This window comes from Pituophis catenifer, unplaced genomic scaffold (genome assembly GCF_029215685.1).
Source record: "Pituophis catenifer annectens isolate HBS135680 unplaced genomic scaffold, rPitCat1.0.hap2 SCAF_3, whole genome shotgun sequence".
Lineage (NCBI taxonomy): Eukaryota > Metazoa > Chordata > Lepidosauria > Squamata > Colubridae > Pituophis > Pituophis catenifer.
In genome coordinates this window covers 37,570,700-37,587,227 of record NW_027256883.1, presented here as the reverse complement: position 1 = coordinate 37,587,227, position 16,528 = coordinate 37,570,700, and the positions used below count along the sequence as shown (strand labels likewise).

General features: G+C 36.7%; 2 protein-coding genes across 3 annotated transcripts in view; both read right to left on the bottom strand.

Moving 5' to 3' along the window:
* Positions 1-2,052, bottom strand: part of ARFGEF1 (ARF guanine nucleotide exchange factor 1) — a 63,525-nt gene extending 61,473 nt beyond the window's left edge. For both annotated transcript variants that reach the window (XM_070940502.1, XM_070940504.1), the window contains exon 1: positions 1,731-2,052. In XM_070940502.1, coding sequence (XP_070796603.1) covers positions 1,731-1,854 — 124 coding nt within the window. In that variant the 5' untranslated portion in view covers positions 1,855-2,052. The remainder of the gene's footprint in view (positions 1-1,730) is intronic.
* Positions 2,053-8,415: 6,363 nt separating this feature from the next.
* The window catches only part of CPA6 (carboxypeptidase A6), a 29,152-nt gene continuing 21,039 nt past the window's right edge, over positions 8,416-16,528 (bottom strand). Inside the window, exons 10-11 of the mRNA XM_070942234.1 lie at positions 10,615-10,699; positions 8,416-8,624 (exon numbers count right to left, since the gene is read on the bottom strand). Of these exons, the coding sequence (XP_070798335.1) occupies positions 8,416-8,624; positions 10,615-10,699 (294 nt within the window). The remainder of the gene's footprint in view (positions 8,625-10,614; positions 10,700-16,528) is intronic.

Below are 16,528 nucleotides of genomic sequence, written 5' to 3'. Positions count from 1 at the left end.
AGAATCAATTTTAACTGTCAAGTTAATGATATCAATACTGTACCTTAATACTCACATTGCTAACTATGATTTTTTAATATATATATAGGTTCCTGGTGCTGTAAACTATTATGCTACTGAGGTATGCTGGATCCACTCTACTATTTAGTATTTGTCCCAGTATTTAAAGCAGACATCATTTAACACGGTAAGATCTAATCATTTTCTTTTAAATTTTATTTTTGAAATGGGATGCCATTAAAAAAGAACATGGATACTTTAAAAAAAAGTTATATTTATTTCTTCTGAGAAGTTTAAAGCTAAGATACTGAATCTCAATAGTTTTGACAATATGGAAGATAAAAAGGAATGTATTGAAAATATTTTACAATTATATTTAGATTAGAAATATGCATAAAGTAATGCAATTTGGTCAGAAGCAAAGAACAAATTATTTTCCCCCCAAATTATAAAAGTATTTAATAACATGTAAGCAACAAAAATATCAATTGTCTGATCTAGGTCTAATTGCATAGTTTTAAATAATCATCTATAAACTAGTTAACCCACTGGGTTCCACTACTTTTATATAAGAAGTAAAACCCAGGGTGTGTCTCAAAGTATATGTCTCAAAGTATATCACAATGAAAGGAAATGATAAAGATGAATATCCACATTTATACATATATCCATAAAACATTTCAATAAATACCTTCTTTTGGGCCAGAAGCCTTAAGTAGAGATATGTAGATATGATTTCCTTTAGTAGTTCAAGTAAGATTTAAATCCATATTTAATAAATATCAGTTTCATATTTCCTTCCATAGTGACTTAAGTAAACAGGTAAGACAAGAAACACTAATCCTCCCAAACAACACATTTTTTAAAAAAACCATCTCTGTATGCTACAATAGATGCCCTCTTCCATCACTGCCTCCTTTTCTGATGTTATGCATTTTCCTTACACAACAGCCTCTCAGATCAGGTATCAAATGTTGCCAGGGTGTCACTGTCCCTTGTTTTTCCATCATCTTCTTGTCTTCAGCTTCTGTTCTCTTCCTGCCCCCCCCCCACCTCCCCTTGCTGCCCATCACCTGCTCCCCCTCCCAGACGGCCTTGTTCTTCCAGGTCAACTCTTTACACACCTTCCCTTGCCTATTCATGCAGGGTGTGTTTATGAGCGAGGGAGGAGGTTAAAAAAAAAGAAAGAAAGCCATGTCAAGGCAACCGATATTTCGCCGTCGACGCAAGGGGGAGGGGGAAGAGGCGGATGGTTAATTGATAATTAATATTCTTCCTGTTCACGCTCAAGGTTCTTTCCCAAGACTGGTACAAAACACGCACGAACAGCCTTACAGGGGTTCCCCGCCTGTCTCCCATCCCCGTATCCACCTCGAGAGTGACTCGCCGCATTGCTAGATCACAAAGGCCCGGCCTCACGTATCTGGAGGGCCACGGCAGCTCATCCTCTCCCTTCCCGGCTCCGGATCCAGGCGAAAACTGACCGCGGCGCACCTCTGCCGCCCCACTCCGCGCACGCAGCAGCCCTTTCACCCTAAACGACCCTCACACCCCCCCCCCCACCCACCTCTATCGCCTTTCCTTTCCCAGGCCGGCCTCTCCCTACAATGACAGCCGCCCTATTCAATTCTAAGGCCCAGCCTGCCCGCCGCAGGTACCCGGTTTCCTCCCCACCACACTTCCTTCGCTTCCTTCTCCCCCCCCCCCCTCCGTCTCCCCTTCCTATTTACCTAAAGCCACCTCGCAGGCTTTGCGCAGCTGGGAATGATGCGCCTTCTTCACCTCCTTGTCGGCCAGGATCTTCTCCAAAGCCCGTGTCAGGAACATATTCTTCGTTTTCTTCCCCTCATACATGAGGGCGCGCTGAAAGTGAGGGGAAAGGGGAGGATGAGCGGGGGGTGACTCTCAGGGCTCCGCCGGCTGAGACCCGAAGAGACTTCCCGGGAAAGCGTCTCTTTCCCCTCTTCGGACGAAAACGAAACCCGGCTCTGACCAGGCGGCTACCGCAGCCCCTGCTCGACGCTGAGGAGGGACGAATCGGGTCTCACAAGAACGCAGCGCTCCCCGTTTGCCTCAGCCTCCATTAGAAGCAGCGGCAGAAGCGAGAGCGGCAGCAGCAGCGGCGGCGGCGGCGAAAGCAGCAGCCTCCCGTCCTCGCCATGTTGGAAGGAAACGACGTCAAGGCCGGAGCCGAGTGGGTTACAGAGGGAGGAAGCGGCAGCGGCGTCGAGGTTGCTACAGCTGCTGTTGCTTCAAGGCCGGGAAAAGAAGGCGCAGCCGCAAGCGGGCTGGGTGGAGGTGGGGGGGGGGGGGAGCGAGCGAGCAAGCAAATAGCGGCGCTACCAGTCGCGCAAGGTAGCGAAGGGGAGCTGGGACTGGCTGCTGGCCGCGCGCAACAGGTGCGAGGAGGGAGGGGCCTGGGATTCCTCTTCAGAGAGAAGGGACGGAGGAAGCGATCCGCCTTCTCCCGCCATATTTGATTCCTCTGAAGACTCCGTCGCCCAGGCCGGCTCTTCTCTCCGGCGACTGAGAAGCGGTTGGAGCTTCACTTTCTTTGCGCCTATTCGCCCCACGATGGAAAAGAATTTACCGGCGTCTGGGACACCACTCGACTCGACCAGGCTGGGATTTTTTCCCCCTCATTCATTTGGGCTGAATATTAATATTTCGGGGAAATCGTGTTTCTGTGATCAAGTGCTTCCTTCGAGGAACGGCTACGGAGCTGGTTTGTAGTTTAGATGCCCGGCGGACTGTAGGCGGGATGCCTTTTCTAGTCCTTTGTGTTCCGTTTTAATATTTTGAATCCTTATTCGCAATACTTGAGAATTTTTGAATACTTATTCTCAAGTATGTGTACATAAATTCCCGCAGAAGGGTGTGAGGGCATCTTTAGTATTCACAAGATTGATTAAACTCTGGAATATTGTGGACTCGATGCCGGTCTTCAAATGCAGACTTCATGTGTTAAACATATTGTGAAGTTTTTCGAGCTAGTTTTGTTTTGTGTTATATAGAAAGACAGTGATAGAATTCTATATCCTGTAGTGGAGTTACTAACACAACTACTTGAATGTTAAAAATAAAATGTTTCCACCTACTTCAGAGGGTTGCATCCTTTTATTTGCAACAGAATAGACAATTTGTATCTGGAAATTTTATGAACAAAGAGTGAAGGAGATCACTTTTTTTTTTTGCTAAATTGTGCTACCTAGAAGAAAAAGTTTGGGAATTGGCTAGGTAAGACTTTTGTAACGACCAGCTTTTCTTGCTCAATCCTATTTATCCTTTGAAAACTTGAATAGATTCTTATTCTAAAGTTATTCACAAGGCAGGATGGACATGGAATATGATGGGATTTTTTAAAAAAATTGTTTTCTAACATTTGCTCTAACTTAGAACCGATATCTGAAGTGGGAAGCATATTTTCAGTACAATACATCCTTAGTTCAGTTTTAGTTTAAACATCTGCTGGATGATGACAACTATTCTTTGCCTGAAACACTGAAAAATTGATGTCATTTGAAGTGGACAGTTAACTGCTTTTGTCTGTGCTATATGTATATTGTATATAAAGAAGCTTTTTTATTATACAAGGAAGAAAATTACTTTGATTTTTTCCCTACATTACATTGGTACCTATTGGTTCTGAAAAGATTATCAACTATCATTGATGTAGTTGCAGAATATGGTTATTCAACATGAATCAGTGTGCAGACAATTTTTGAGATTAATTGAAACCTCTGGCTGAATATCCAATTTTGTCCAGTCAACCCGACTCTATTAACTTTAAGTTTTTCTCTTCCCTTGGAAATTGACTATAGAGCAGAAGCTGGCATTATATGGATTTTTTTGTACCATTCCTAATTTCTTTACAGTATGAACAAGCCAAACAACTCATAAAAAAGAAAAAGAGATATGAAGTTTCAGATTGAAGTTAATAGGCTGCCCAACATGGCAGAAATTGAATAAAAAAGGACACTTGGGATATAGCAAGATATTTATGAAATCTAACTTTCCCTAAATGGAAGATAGCATTTTTTAAAGCCAAACACATCATGTTACCAAATACTGTGAAACCCCATTAACCAAGCATGCCCTTGTGATTGAATTTATTTCTCACTTATTATGTTGTAAATTCTACAGGGATGCTAAATGTGCTTCTATTTTGCTCCTAATATGTAAATGCCAGAAAGGTTATGTGAATCTTCTAGCAGATTCAGAGCACTTTAAAACTTGTGCTGAAGCCAAATTCTGTGTTGCCACAATAAAAATGAGGTATAACTGGTCACAGAAATAGTTTTGTTTTAATCATCACTTCAGGTTTAATGCATGTTATCTATTTTGTTTTGGGTGATATGTATACTTACCTCATAGATTATAATATTTTATATATTCACTGGTAACCAACTCACTATTATAATGTAAGTTACATTTTTAGGGTAGAGATCTCTTGTATTTTATCTTACCCATTTGATTTTATTGTTGTGTGGTATATTTTTATGTTTTGCTGATCTTTGAATAAACAGTATGTCAGTTCATTTTTGTTTGTGCATTAGCACATGCAAGTTATTAGCTAATTGATTGTGTGCTCTTGGAACATCTATGCAGAGCATACTGTATTAAACAATCTTTATTTTTTAAAAAAAATCATTCTAAACTATTCATAAATTAAATTGCTTGCAATAGCCATGGAATAAACTATTCTCTGAGGCAGAAGGGTGGTTAAGAAATGAATGAAAAGAAAGAAAAGAAAAAAGAGTAGAAATACTGCTTTTGAAAAGTATTTTGGAGTTTCCTTTTAAAAATGAACTAATTAAGAAATGATATACTTGACTTTTGTAACTTTTGGAAAGTATCTTCATCTCATATTGCTCATAAATAAATATGATTATGTTTATTGGTAAAACCTGTCTTCCAAGTGTTAATTATCAATTGACTTTCAACTGCCTTCACTCAAAAAGTTGGGATACATTTATCTGCCTTAAAAATAGCTCATCAGCACAGGATATGCTTTATGACATTTTATATTAAGTCATTATTTTATAATAAAAAAAATTATAAAATTTGCCACAAAAGCCTTGGTTTCCAGATTTTGGACAAATTCTGTAAGTTAGTTCATTTGAGGTTCCTTGGTTCAAACATTGTTGCCGTATGATGCACCATTTTGACCAGTTAAAATTTATGGGAACAGGAGTTTTAGTATTAGGTAGATAGCTTTTGGTTGTATTCATATAACTCGATTAATCTAGCTGATTTATTTTCTGTTATGTCCATTAGATAGAACCATAAACTAACCAGACATTCAAACAATAGCTGAAACACAAAATCTAATCACAGTTAACATTAACTAAGCTTAATGTATTTATGCATTTATATCTGGTACATTTTTTTCTAATCCAGGGTTGAATCGGCACAGCTACTGAAATATAACAATAACAGAATAGTTTACCATAGTAGAAATATATATAATTTCTAATAGGGCACACCAGAAGAAAGATGCAGTTTGCTCTCTATTTTAAAATCCAGCCTATTTCTTTCAGATGTGAGATTTGCAAATCATTCCATCATGCTGTAATCCAACTCATGATTTATCCAGTTTGCCTCACCATTTGTATTTCCAAAACGTATTTAGTATAAAACTAGAGCTCATCCAAATTTTTTTAAAAAACAATCACTTTCCTCATCTTACCAACCTAGAGTTCTCATATAGAAATTACTTATATACAGTATTCAGATGTATTTCCCTTCCTCTTCTAATAGAAATAGCAAAAAAAAAATATGAAAAACAAAAATAAAAAATAGAGGCAGGGGGTGGCAGTATAGCTGTACTGGGAAGGAAAAAGAAAAGGGGAAAACAATAAGATAGAGATGGTAAAAGGTGGAGATAGCTAGACAAGGAGGGGTGGGGGAGGAAGAAAAGCCCAGGCATTAAAAAGGGGGTTAATTTTCAAAGTGAGGAGTTTTCTAAGCAACAATCAGTTTTCAATGGCAGCTATATTTTCAGAGAACTATAACTGAAAAATTCTCTTAATATCAAACTCAGTAAATATTGCCAGACAAAATGCCAAGATATGAAATAGTCCCAATTTTTATATTTACTTTTAGCTATGTGCAAACATAAATATAGTGGTCAATTAGTAACAGTCATCTATAAGTGGAAAGCTAATCATTGTTGAAATTGAAGGTTCTAGCACGGAAGTGAAGTTATATATCCTTGATCATTTTTCATATACTATTTATATCTGAAATGGTTGTCCACTTCCACCAAGTATGCATCTCTTGGGGGAATATACACGGAAGAACAAAGAAAGGAATTTGACAGCTTCATTGGTCAAATCAACCCTGGCCATCAACAGATTAATAGCACACCTTTATATCCAAAATTGAACAATATTTTTACAGCTGCATATGTACCATGTTTCCCCAAAAATAAGACCCTGTCTTATATTTTTTTGATCCCTGAAATAAGCACTTGGCCTTATTGCCATGCGCTCAAAAGCCTGATTGGGCTTATTATCAGGGGATGTCTTATTTTGGGGGAAACAGGGTACCAGTTTTAAAAAGATTAACCCTACCTGATGCAGAATGCCAAAATACACATTTACTATGTGAGGTGTTCTTTTATACGCTCAATTTACCTTCAGCGTAGCATCTATGTTGCCATTTTAGGAGAGATGTCTATGGAGATTCTCAATCATCTAGGACTAGGTCATGGTTGTCCTAAAGGTGCTTTTCCAAAAGGCAATTGGACTTTCTTGGTTTATTTCTTGAAAACATTTCACTTCTTATCCAAGAAGCTTCTTTAGTTCTAAGTGAATGGTAGGGAATGGAAAGATTTATATTTCTGGTCATTAGCACGCTGAAGTTTGTCATTAGCTTTCTGAGAGTTATTGAGGCCACTTGGGGTTGATCTGTATCCTCAGTCACCTGAATCAGAGTGCAAATAGGTGTAGAAACTTCTTGGGACTGCAGTCTCATCCAAGAAGCGAAACATTTTCAAGGAATCAACCAAGAAAGTCCAGTTACCTTTTGGAAAAGCACCTTTGGGATTTTAGAAGGTATTTATTCAATTTATATAACCACCCATTATTGTACATATTTATTATAAGATAGTCAGTACTTGCATGCTATAGAAATACTATATTTAGAAAATGGTACATGATTGAAACCCAGCCAGACTGACAAGAATGCCTTACTTTCTTCATCACTTGGTATCTTGCAGGGAGAATGGTTATAATTTCTGCAGCTATGCAGTGCCATGCTGCAAATGACCAAAAGTTTACACTTTTTCAATACATGTGATCGAGAAGCCAATTGATTCTTATCCAGATACTTATATAATAGCTGTTTCTGTCCTGGTTTCAGAGGTTGAGATTGCCTTCTCTGCTTTGGCTGTTATTTACTTATTTTCCATATAGCAGTAGATCTTCCATTTCACTGTGCCTGGGGAAATGCAATACTTATTGGGTGAGTTGACCCTTTGATTACATCTTACACTATCCATTTTCTACACTGAATCAAATGACTTCATACTGACATTTCCAAGGTGATAGCAATAAAGGTTATTCAATCTCTAGCTATGAAGGAGAGTTCTAAAATATAATTTAAATGAAATAGGTTCCCTGGAGTTCAAAGCACAATAGTAAAAATAAATGCTATTATTCCTCTACAATTGGTACATGAAAAAATAGAGAATATAATGAATGCAATAGGTAAGATAGAACATTATTCCATCAGGATGTTTCCAATCTTAAGGTTAAGTTTGGGAATGTAGCTCTTTGGTGACATTCAAAAAGGAATATATTGTATCCTCTATTCTCAGCAAATCCCTCCCATGAGGTTAATACACAGGTCTTGCCAATGTTTTTGCTGCATGATGTATTTTATTCCAATGTTAATAAACATATGATCCTAACTCTGACAGTAAAATAGCTTTATTATTGCAAAAGGTTTAGCTTAGGTTATACATATTAGAACTATGACTAACTTTCAGTGGTTCAAAAATCAACGTTTTGAGCAAATTCTGATTCTTTGGGCCAAGCTGAGATTCATAACATATAAATTAGGCAAATAAAGCACATCTGAACAAAGATTTCACATAATTTATCGTTTTTCTTGCTAGACCTGAATTTGAATAAAGCCTTGGTGCTTCTTTCTCACTTGAAATTTTTCTTTTTACTTTTTCTCATTTCCACTCTTCATAATTTCATCAATAATCATTTAGATACACGCAAGGATTTCTGCCTGCATATGTCCTGATACCACATATGCATGGCCTAGAATATGTATCAAAGATTTGAATATCTCTTATCTGTAGAAAATGTCATTTCTTTTTTCAATGGGTTCCACTAGTGGAAAATGCTATATTCTATATTTGAGTGACTTCACGCTGTATTCTTAAGAAAAATTAAAAAATTAAAACTTGGCTGCAACACTTAAATGACACTTTTTAAGGAGGTGCATGGTTATATTTTTAACAGCCAGCATGGTCTCTATACAGGTTGGCTTGATTAGGTTCTCAGGCAATAAAAATCCAAAATGACCTGTATCACGCAATTCAAAGGCAAATGAATAGTGGATTCCAGTTTTATAGGCCCAATCCATTGAACTCCCAGAACTCACATCTGGAAAAAAAGAAAAACATGTTTGGTTTAGGAAACAATTTGCTAATACATGGATCTACAACATTTGATGGGTGATCTCAGTTTCCCAATCTTCTCCAAAGGTAAGATGGGAAACCTATAAATTTTATAAATAAAATAAAAGGCCTTCACGTAGTGGGGTAACTGCACTGAAAAGAGCAGGGCTAATAGCTTCTTAATCACTTATGGTTTGTTGCACGGTCAGCTAGATATTCAGCCTGGATTTAGCCTTTTCATCCACCTATCAAGTTCTTCCCAAGGACCTGGAATAGGCAGATGTGGATGTTTGAGGGTAATAAATTATTTGTATTATTATGGTTCATTGCATTGTCAGCAGGATATTCAGACTGGATTTGACATTTTTATCTACTTATTGAGTCCTTCCCAAGGACCTGAGATAGGCAGATATTGATGTTTGATGTTAGAGGTTACAGAATGTAAGCTGTTCCAAGTAAAAACTGATTTTTGCGATTGACTGATGGTGAATTTGTCAATGCTGAAGGTATTCAAGTGGTGTCCAGTTGTTTTGGGATTGCAACCAGGGGCTTATTACTATTGGTCCTATTTTTGCTTTCTTTTGCCACAGTCTGTTTTCAGGTCTTTGTATATTATTATCTTCTTTCTCTTCTATTCTGCTGGCTCCAGGTCCTGCCACATTCACTATCCAGACATTTTTGTCTTTCTTATTGACAATTGTTAAGTCTTGAGGTCTTATGTGGCAGGTGTCTGTTGATTTGAATTCCAAAGTCCCGCAGCACTTTAGCTTCTTATTATTTTAGGGTTAGAAAATGCCACACCCTCATCTTTAATTCCCCCAACCCCCCAAAACAGCAGTATTTTGTCTTGGGGCAATTTTTAGGGCTCGAAGACTGAATTGTGGAAATGGAATAAGAAGCTTTCCAGAGACCTCCATCTGGGGAAAAACAACAATACTCTGGCAAAATTTGGCACTGAATTGCAAGATTATTAGAAGGCAGCAAATGGGGCACTGAAAGTGTCATATGTGGCTTTCTCATCAGCAATGTCATTCTAAGGTTGTATTTAAGTTGCATTTTTAAAAGAAAGATGGAAAAAATCTTGGTATCTTCAACCCCAACAATATTTTGTTTAATTCCAACCCAATAAGTTTAATTGCTCCTCACATAGTTTTATAAGTGTATAATATTGTTCAAAACAGGTAGCTACAGCAACACTCCAAACAAGATTCTGCACTAAATACTTGGTTTAAGACTAGCTGAAGGCCAGATTTCAAATATTCATGTTTGGGGCAAGGACAAAATAAATACAACTTTATTTCATTTACTCTAAATGTAATTCTAATTTGATTATTCTTCAGCCATATATTTAATATTATAGTATTTCTACACATTTATAAATTTGCAGTTCAGTAACAACTTTTGGATGTTTCTATAGATTGCACTCAAGGCTTTATCAAATATTTTTGAATATTTTGAAGGCCAGGCCAAAAAAAGCAAAAAGGAGGATAAATTTAAAAGAGAAGCATTTCTGTATTAAATTGTGCAATCCAAGCCATGTCTGTTTGGACTGTGAAGTAAATATATATGGAATTATGTGAGCATTAGTCATATCTTTTGCATAAAACAGCAATGCTCAATTTGTGGATGATGGGGAAAAATTTTTCCCCAAACATATTGAATATATGAGCTGCAATTCTATACTAATTACTTGTTTATCTTCCCAGCATTAAACAGTACTCCTTGTTACATATTGGTACAAAAAGCTAAAAGCATAACTACTCGGAGTTCGGAAGTAATTTATAGTTGGTATTTATTAAATTTATGTGCTGCCCATCTCCTCGAAAACAACTCTTGAGCAACTTACAAACATTAAAACTGGGGTACAATATTATGTTCTTCATTTAATATAATTTTAGATTTTAAAACCTTTTCTCTATCACAGTATCATCAACAGAAGTTATTTTTTAAAAATCCAATTTGTCAGAGACACTCACACAAAGTTCTGGAAGCAGGACCGTATCGATACCTTATTCCATAAACAGACTGCAAGGCATTTACAGCATTAACAGCTGCGGATTCCTGGAAGGTGACAAGGAAAAAAGAAAAATCAACCCCATGTATATTAATTATTATCTTCATAATGAATGATATAGGACAAAGATTACCCATTTTTTAATTTTATCCTTAACAACTTATTGCATCTTGTGCCCTCTACCGCTAGCTTTGTTACCATAGATGAATTATTTTCATGAATATCCTTGCATAAAGTTATACCTTTCTGATTATGTGCATATCACTCATTATAAAGATCTGTATATGAGAATATTATTACTTCAACACCAGCATAATAGAAATATTGGATAGGCCATCTCATGCTCTATTGCTATGTATAAGAAGAAACTAGATCCCAATTAGACTGTGTTGTCTCTCCATGTCATATATGTGGGTATATGCATAATTTTGTATTTATTTATTATTGTGTCATATTTATGTAGTATATATTGGAGGTGGAGACCCTTTGAGAGCTGTATGCAACAAAATTTCATTTTAATGTATGCCGATTAGTGTACATTCAAAGTGACAATAAAGTTATTCTAAGTCTAAGTCTAAGCTTTTCTATCCTCTCTTTTAGATTACATTAAAATGACTGCCCCACACTGCCAAGGACATTCAATTGGTTTGACTAAAGGGGAAGGTGGCTACTTGTTTTAAGGTTCCAGCTCACTTTTAAATGTTATCTCCTAACCAAGTTTAACAAGAGTATCACTCTGCCTATGAGAACAAGTTTAGGATGTTATCTCATGCAATAATTTGTTTTCAGAATGCTGTATATACCTCAGCAATCAATCAATCACTCAAGCCTGAAAAACAGGTCCTCTGTTTTTTTCTCTGTTGCCATGAAGATATATATACATACAGTATATAGCTAAAGTTATGTATGGGAACTTTTTAGCTAGCTTTTTGTGCCAAACTCTAGAACTGGAAACAATATGCAAGCCAGTTTGATCTAGTGGTTAAGGCACCAGGCTAGAAACTGGGACACTGTGAGTTCAAATCCCACCTTAATTATGAAAGCCACCTACCGGTAGGTGACCTTGGACCTGTCACTCTCAGCCTAACTCACCTCACAGGATTGTTGATGTGGGGAAAATAGGAGGAGGAAAGAATATTAGATGTGTTTGCCCCATTGATTAATTTGCAAAAATAATAAAGATGGGATACAAACAAACATGGTATTCCAGGATGCAGGTCTTTTAATATGCAGGTTTATTGCAAACAAACAATGAAGCATTTACAAAAGAAATCCAGTGACTGCTATATATCAAATACAAACCTTGTTTGTAGATACAAATGTATGCATCTTTTTTCTCCTGTAAATGCAGTGCATTTGGTTTGAAGCTCCTCTTTAGATTATAGAGATGCTTGCTACCTATCCCTTGTTATTATATTTTTCAGGCTGTTTATTTCTGAGTTGTCTTTTATACTTCGGTTTTGATTATGGGTATGTACATTATTTTACTAGAGTTTAATGTATTTACAATGGACTATACCTAAAAATGAGAAAATAGAATTGTTTAAAAGCAAAGAGAAATATTTGCAGAGAAATATGTTACAGAATTTGCTTTTTAAAATTTTATTTTATTTATGTATCAAATTTATGTAACTGCCCATCTCAAGGAAAGTTACTCTGGGCAGCATGTCAAATAGTTAAAATTATAAGCTGCTAGACAATTCAAAATGGTAATTTGTATAGCATGATGCTCTAATTATGCAATATATGTTATTTAAAAGAATTAACATTGTAAAAATACATATGCTGGCTTTTATATTTAAAAAAATCACTAGAAATATGCAAAGATTGTACAAGTGCAAAATGGTGATTTACTTTGTAACTGGTTGTACCATTAAATAGTTTTCTACTTCTTAGTATTGATCTGAGAGGATGCTTACATTTGCTTCACTTTAAAAACTAAAAAATATTGCATCGTATGCTAAAATTAATTAGGAAGAACCAATATCATTAATGTTTCATAATATTTATTATTATAAGCTTTGAACACTTATTTGAATATGAATTCCTGTCAAAAAGATTCTTAATTCTGTTCATTTTAGAGGGAATTTGTCTGTTTTAAGAATAGTAACTTTATGTGCATATTATAATCCATTTAATATTTATACATTGTCATGTGAAGGCTCATAGTTTTGAAATATGCTGACAAAAGCATATAAAATATAAATCTTAACATTTTCTATTCATGATAATCAATTTATTTTGTATAACTTTTCCTCCTAAATCACTCAGTATGTAGCACTGTAATGCTGTAATTACTGTTATGAAGTAATTATTAAGATTGTTCTTTTGTTACTCTTTTTAGAAGCAAAATTATATTTCCTACATTTGAATCACTGGGTAGTCCTAATGTTAAAAAACCTTTTTCTACTGTTCATAAAACAATGTGACAGCAAACGAATGGATACAAGATATAATTGGGTGAATACACATAATTAGGGTAAATACACACTTTGTTACAATATTCTGTTGGGTAAGTTTCATTGGCTCAGTTGCTGCACAAATAACCCATATGGCATGGTTTGGAAACCTGAAGACTATTTGCATATGCCATATTAAGAAAAATCAAATACTATACAATTTCTTAGTTAAAATATGTGAAATCAATCTATGCAGCAGTGTCTAATTTGTTCAATCCCTAATTATTCCAATTGGCCAATAGCGTCTCTTAACTCAAAAAGATTTCCCAGCCTGTTCAACTATATCTTAAAATGCAGTCCCTCACTCCTGCTCTGAAAATTTTTTCACTGAATTCAGTTCATATACACAAAGATCAATGAATGAAAAACTGCAGCAATAACCTGTAACTATAGCAACTATAGATTGCTACCCTGTTTCTCATCTCTGCTTTCCCTTTCCTCTATTTCCTTTTTACTAAATTATAAACTCAGGGCAAAGATATGAGTTCTTAAACTTTATAAAGTACAATACGCTGATGTAGCTATATAAACAATTAGGGGGACTAAAATGTAAATATAATGGGAAGTGAAATAGCACATGACTTATTTTTTTTTTTACTAACCATGACTATGCTGCAGGGAAACACTTTTGTTCTCAAGAAGAGATATATTCTAGGCTTCTAAATGAAGATTTGCCTGCAGTTCCACATCTGTGGGATGAGAAGTGCACTAAAAATTACTGACCTAAATGCAAAATTCAGTTTTAATTTGGACACATTCCTTCAGTGGTTATACTGAAGGAATGTTACTGATTGATGAGCTGAGCTGAAAAGAGCTCAGCAGTCGTTCTGAATCCCAGGTCTTTGTAAAGGGGAGTTGAGAGCTATGCAGCTTTGGGCTTCATATTTTGATACTGATACTATATAGCAAAAACAAAAAAAAAAAAAACCCTTGTTTTTCAGTTTTGACTATCAAAGTTTTTATTTTGAGGAAACAGCTTTTTGTGCTATATTTAACAAAGAGATAACTTTTTAATGTTGCAGGGCCTCAGAATTACCTTTGCTGCTGATTCTTTGCCAGACTCTTATCTCAAATGATACTGTATATACAAATTGGCAACAAGCTCTAGTACAATCCTTTTGTCAGGTTTCGGTGCTATCTTGAATAAACTTCATTCAAGTTCAAGCACCGAAACCTGACACCTTTTTTAAATTGCACTACACAGAATGACTTCACATATTGGCTAAGCAATAGTTTACTTTAACCATAGTTTAGTGAATTGGCTTACAGTCACAATGACTGCATTGATATGGCACATTAAATCTCATTAAATACACTGTATGAAATAGATCAGAGTAACTTTATATAATATGACTGTAGCAAATGAATGAAAACTTCCAAATAACTAAAAACTGAAATAAACAAAAGAATATGTCTGCACTAGATAACATGTATACTGAGAATTGTATATCCCTTTCTCCAGTTCCCAGACCTAAATAATTTAACACATTAATTCAGAGAGTGACTGGCAACACAATTCTGTGTTGTAAGGTGGATAGAAGCCTGTTTGTCTTCAACTCACAAATTATTAAAGAATCCTCTCCTTGCTAGATGGTAATGTCCATGGAAAAGCTTTTGTCTCCTGGCCAACATCGACATAAAATAAATCTGAGGAACTTGTGAAATTGGTCCCAAAGGAAGCAATAGGAAAAAAAATTCTTTATGCTCTTGCTTTGCTGTTCAATGCAGGTCGCTGCATACTGTATATAAGCTGAAACTGTATTTTGTTGAGTTGCCTGTATAAGTGCATTGTCAGTTAGGGATTTCTTATTCGTGCAAACGTTCTCAATATTTGATTGTGACTTATTCTCTATTATCGTCTTCCTTCTGTCTGCCCAAAGGCTTAATAACAAGCTCTTGTGGCTTGTTTTTTTAATGTTTGAGCTTTGCTTTCTTGCTGCAGGCTACATATGCATAGTGAGGTACTGTTTAGCTCCTGGAGAGTAGTACTTTAAAAAAATGTTGGTATATAAGGATTGCATTGGTTTGCAGATTGTTGATTGTTCTGATGAGACCCATCTCTGGAAAGGGAATTTTCTGTTGATTTTGCAAAGAAGGTGAAAATAGTGTACACACTGAGCAGGTGATCTTCTGTCAAGCCATGGAAAGTCTTGAAATGGGAATAAGAATGTTGTTTTCTTACCCTTTCTTTCCTTACTCCGTACAAATTATGGGAGTTCCCAACTATACAGTTCTCCAGGCTTGAAAGAACATTTAAGAAATACATTGCTTCTTCCAACTTCACAATTGAAAAGGAGATCAAAGGATCATAGTGGCTATGAGTAAATTCTCATAATATGTGCTTTTTCTCCATCGAAAGAGTCAGAATTATGGATGTTTGTGTATTTGTGTGAATATATATTGTGTATGTGTGTATTTATTAATAATACAAATGAAATAATACAAATTTGCAAGATACACTTTCTTTCTGCAGGGTATCTCCTTACATGTTTTAGAATGCTCCAGTTGCCTCTAACCTTTTATACAGCCCAATGGACATCTATATGGTAGACATATTGGCCATTACACAGAATAAGATTCCTCTTTCTCCTTCACTTTATTTCTCTCACTGTAATCCTGCAAATTTACAGTGACTGAATTTACATATTTAATTTAATTAAATTTAATTAATTCAATTTATATGCCGCCCCTCTCCGAAGACTCAGGGCGGCTCACAATACATTTTAACAAATCATTATAAAAAAACATTTAAAAATTAAAAACATTAAAAACTCATTCACACCATTTATGGCTGGATCTCACCAGATCACAAGAGCGAGATCAACGGCCCCAGGCCTGCCGGAAAAGCTAGGTCTTCACCGCTTTTCATAAGGCCAATAGGGTGGGGATGGTCCGGACGTCAGGAGGTAACTGGTTCCAGAGAGCTGGGGTGGCCACAGAGAAGGCCCACCCCCGCGGGCCCGCCAGCCAACATTGTTTAGCTGACGGGACCCAGAGCAGACCAACTCTGTGGAATCTTAACGGTTGCTGGGAGCTATGCGGCAGAAGGCGGTCTCGAAGATAACCTGGCCCTGAGCCATTATTTTTAAGTAAGCAACAATACGCTATATCAGTGATGGCTAACCTTTTTGGCATCGCGTGCCAGGAGGGGGAGTGGGGGGTTTTCACGTGCATGCATGCCCACAGACATAATTCTATGCGCCTCATGCATGCACGTGCAACCCCCCCTCTCCCCCTGCTCCTGGCATGCGATGGCCCAGTAGGCCCTTTTTTCTCTCCCACCTGGCTCTAGAGTCTTTCTAGGAGTCTAGGGAGGGCGAAAACAGCCTTCTCCCCTGGAGGCCCTCCAGAGGCCAGAAACAGCCCATTTGCCAACTTCTGGTGGGACCGGAAGTTGGCAAGCGGGCCATTTTTGGC